The sequence below is a fragment of the Colobus angolensis genome, unplaced genomic scaffold, assembly GCF_000951035.1.
Source record: "Colobus angolensis palliatus isolate OR3802 unplaced genomic scaffold, Cang.pa_1.0 Scaffold89, whole genome shotgun sequence".
In the NCBI taxonomy this organism is placed as follows: domain Eukaryota; kingdom Metazoa; phylum Chordata; class Mammalia; order Primates; family Cercopithecidae; genus Colobus; species Colobus angolensis.
This window is the reverse complement of record NW_012122820.1, coordinates 1079378-1083747: the sequence shown is the minus strand read 5'-3', so window position 1 is coordinate 1083747 and position 4370 is coordinate 1079378. Positions and strand designations below refer to the sequence as shown.

The 4370-nt window shown below is 57.6% G+C and overlaps 1 protein-coding gene across 1 annotated transcript in view; it reads right to left on the bottom strand.

Annotated features, from left to right (window-relative positions):
• Nucleotides 1-4370, bottom strand: part of CFAP74 (cilia and flagella associated protein 74) — a 114583-nt gene that overhangs the window by 83239 nt on the left and 26974 nt on the right. The window contains exons 3-5 of the mRNA XM_011930994.1: nt 3045-3129; nt 2410-2553; nt 863-961 (exon numbers count right to left, since the gene is read on the bottom strand). Of these exons, the coding sequence (XP_011786384.1) occupies nt 863-961; nt 2410-2553; nt 3045-3129 (328 nt within the window). The remainder of the gene's footprint in view (nt 1-862; nt 962-2409; nt 2554-3044; nt 3130-4370) is intronic.

Genomic DNA, 4370 nt, shown 5'->3' with positions numbered 1-4370 from the left:
ACACAGTGCACATCCAGCACCAGCCCAGCCATGCTCCTAGAGACCACTTCCACGGCAGTGGGCGGCTACCCACGAGAGCGGCACAGCGCGATGCTGGCCGGAGGTCCTGGCCGTGTGGATGCAAGGGGTGGGCTTTGAGCAGCTGGCCAGGTACGGCGGTCACCCCTAGATCCTGGGTGCCACGGTCCAGGAATGAGGCAGGTCAAAACCCCGCAGAGACCTGGGCAGCCCCGTCTGCTCCTTGACCCTCATGCCCTCCCAGCCCACAGTGGCCAGAAGCCCCTCACCCTCCAGGGCCGGGAGGACCTGCTGGTTCCCTTGCCCCTGGCTGCTGGCCCTCTGCTCCCCACGGCTGCACCAGCACCTCCAGGACGGGCACCCTGCTGGGGCCTTCCCAGGGCTGGGCTGACCTCGGCAGGCCCCGCAGGCACCCGGTCCCCGGAGGGTGAGGCGAGGCTGGAGCTGCAGCCGTGGAGCCAGCTCTGGGAGTGCCTGTCGGTGAGTGTTGGCGTTTCCAGCGTCCACAGGCCCTCCCACCTGGCAGTGTGGGACCCATGTGGGCCTCTCACCTCTCACCCCGCCCTCAGCTGCCCCATCCTGCTGCTCCAGGCAAGAGTGGCCCGAGGGGCCTTCCCCTAACTGCTGATCCACGCAGTCCTGCCTCCCAGAGATCCAGCCCTGGCGCCCTCCAGGCCCCAGCTTTGCTGACCTCACGTGCTTCTGTGTGTGTGTTGTGGCCTCACACTGGGGCTCCTCACTGGCCTGAACGCAGCAGGCACTTCACGCCCCACTTTGGGTGAACGAATGAGCCTCTGCTCTGACCTCATGCCCAATTCCCTGCCCTCGGTCGAGGGCCACCTACATGTTGCCCGCCTCTCCCTCTGTGGCGATCTCGGCTGCCACAGCCTCCTGCTGCTTGCCGATGAGGTCCTGCCTCTGCCGACAGGTGCGCAGCTCCCCTCTGGAACAGGGAAGCAAGGGTCAGATGATGGTTCCCTAAAACTCCAGCCTCCAAAGTGGCAGTGGGGCCAGGTGAGGTAGAGCCAGACCCCCAGAGCCCCCCCTCGCCCAGGTCAGGGGTCTCTGTAACACGTTCCAGCCACACAGGCAGGGTCCTGTCGTCCATTTTTGGAACACTCTGCCCAGGGGCAACTGTGTGGCCCCCACCCGAAGGTGACATGCTCCTGGGGCCGAGGACAGTGCAGGAGCGGGAGGGAACCTGAGTCTGCATAAACAAGCGTGCTCCTGCGTGTGAAAGGCCTGTGGTGGGAGGTCTGGGGCCCACGGGAGGGGACGAGCTGGAGCTCCTCCACCATCTTCCAGAGTGTGGGCCAGGCAGGCCCAGATCACCAGCAGGGCATGGGCCGGGTCGGAATCCGGTTCACACGGTAGCTCCTGGGGGCGACTCCGGCCTCAGGTACAAACAGTGGAGCAAAGCCGAGAGCATGAGCTCTGGAGGTCACTTTTTTTTTTTTTTTTCCCCGAAGACAGAGCCTTGCTTGTCACCCAGGCTGGAGTGCAGTGGCGGGATCTCGGCTCACTGCAACCTCTGCCTCCCAGGTTCAAGTGATTCTCTTGTCTCAGCATCCCAAGTAGCTAGGATTACAGGCACACGCCACCACGCCTGGCTAATTTTTGTATTTTCACCATGTTGGCCAGGCTGGTCTCAAACTCCTGACCTCAGGTGATCCACCCGCCTCGGCCTCCCAAAGTGCTGGGATTCCAGGCTGAGCCACCGCGCCGGCCATGAAGGTCACTTGGAAGACACACAGGCGCTGCAGGAGCCGAGGAGGGAAACCGTAGTTTCCCTGGGCGAAGTACCCAAGTTAGGTGCCCAAGTTATGCAGAAGAACATTTATCTTTTAGTTTTTTTATTTTTAGAGACAGGGTCTTGCTCTGTCGCCCAGGCTTGCTGCAGCCTTGACCTCCTGGGCTCAAGCGATCCTCTGGCCTCAGCCTCCCAAGTAACTGGGACCACAGGCATGTGCCACCACTCTCAGCTGAATGCTTTTATTTTTTAGAAGACACTGAAATATTTAGGAGTGAACTATCATATCTGTAATTTGCTTTAAAATAATTTAGCATAAAAGACCCGTAGATATAAAATGCAAACACACACAAACACAGAGAAAGAAGCTACAGTGAAAGCCTGACCGTCGGCAACTCTGGTTGGCGTTGGGGGCAGCGGGGCTGCTTGTTTCCGCCTTTTCTGTGGGAAGGGGGCTGGGAGCGCTGGGCACCAGCTCCTGAGTGGGGCTTGCAGAACTTCTCCTCCATGGAGACCCTGTGGGACCCTCCCTTGCAGGCCCTCAGGGTGATGATGGACACAGGAACACCCCTGCTGCACCCACGTCATGGCCTGGGGGGGCAGCAAGAGGCGGAGGCGCAGTGGCCTCAGCCCCAGCTCACCTCATCTTCTCAATGAAAAGCTCCTGCTCCTCATGCATCTTATCCAGGGCGCTCAGGTTCTGCCGCAGGTGAAATGCCTGCATTCTGTCTTCAGCTGTTTTCTTCTTCAATTTATCAGCATCAGTATCTAGTTCTTTCACTGAGCTTAGGATGAAAAGGACACCAGCTACCACCACCCTGGCTGCAGGCTCAGAACTCATTCCTCAGTGTAGCCTGCTGGGGTAGGTGCCTGACAGTTCTTTTTTTTTTTGAGCCGGAGTCTCGCTCTGTCGCCCGGGCTGGAATGCAGTGGCCAGATCTCAGCTCACTGCAAGCTCTGCCTCCCGGGTTTACGCCATTCTCCTGCCTCAGACTCCTGAGTAGCTGGGACTACAGGCACCCGCCACCTCGCCCGGCTAGTTTTTTGTATTTTTTAGTCGAGACGGGGTTTCACTGTGTTAGCCAGGATGGTCTCGATCTCCTGACCTCATGATCCGCCCGTCTCGGCCTCCCAAAGTGCTGGGATTACAGGCTTGAGCCACCGCGCCCGGCCGGTGCCTGACAGTTCTGCTTCAGGAGGGAGCTGTGGGAGCTACAGCCCGCGGGAGGGCGGAGGCAGCCGCCCTGCTCCCTTCACCCCCCACCCTCTGAGTTACCTGCTGTGTCCTGGGTCCATGCCATCCTCAGCTTCCTGCAGAAGACATGTGATGTCAAACTCCGGATCCTCTAATTCATCTCTTTCTAGAAATCAAGGCCAGAGGTTAAAAAAAAAAAAAAAAAAAGTAGATCAAACATTTGTGTCTGAAGTTTTAAGATAAATCTTTTTCTTTTTTTGGGACAGAGTGTAAGGAACCAGCCAAGCAGGCACAGGCAGAGGTAAACAGCCTGGGTGACGCAGTGGGATTGGGGCGCTGGCGCCCCGAGAGAGAGAGTCAGGGACGTCCATTTTGCAGACCGACGTGGGGGAACCCGGGCACAGCACCGCTTGGCTCGTGCCCAGAGAAAGAGTGAAGTTGCTGACCCTGAAGTCAAGGGAGAGCCGGCCGTGCAGCTGTGTGTGTGGGAGCCGCCGGACTAAGCAGCCAGGACAGGGCGGACAGTGTGAGAGGAAGCCACTGGTCAGAGCTGCTGCTGAATAAAATCCTTTTTCACCTGCCTGCGGCCCCCCGAGGGTTCCCTCCGCTCATCCACTCACTCCCCCTTGGACCTCAGCATGACGTTCAGCGTAGTCATGAACCTGACACGGAGTCTCTGTTGCCCAGGCTGGAGTGCGGTGGTGCGATCTGGGCTGTCTGAAGCCTTCGCCTCTCAGGTTCACGGGATCCTCCCACCTCAGCCTCCCGAGTAGCTGAGGCGACAGGAGTGTCCCACCACACCCGGCGAACTTTTATATTTTTAGTAGAGAGAGGCTTTCCTCGTCATGGCCAGTCTGGTCTTGAACTCCTGACCTCAAGGGATCCACCTGCCTCGGCCGCCCCAAGTGCTGGGATGACAGGTGTGGGCCACCACACCTGGCCAGTTTTAGGATAAATCTTGACAAGCTCTAACTTGATGGTTCCCAAAGCAAAATCCAGGGAACCCTGAGAGTCCCCGAGTGTCTTTCAGGGCCTGGGAGGTGAAAACCGTCTTCATGATCACACCCGCACGCCATTTGTCTCCTCACTGTCTTCCCACGAGAGGACAGTGGCGTTTTCCAGAGGCCGCATATGACAGGTGACATCACCACAGACAGCTCCGAGATGCCAGCTGTCTTCTGTTACACCGGACTCTTACGTTACCACCACAGGTTTGTTATTGCTATTTTAAGTGGCTAAGTATTAAAATGGTTTCAGCTTTAATTTTTGATACAGTAAGTATTGAAAGATACAGGCAACATAAACAAATGTTCTCTGGCTCTTCAATAATTTTTAAGAACGTAAAGGGGTTCGCAGACAAAAGAGGCGGAAGGTCACTATCTCAGAAGATTACAGTGGACTTCCGGC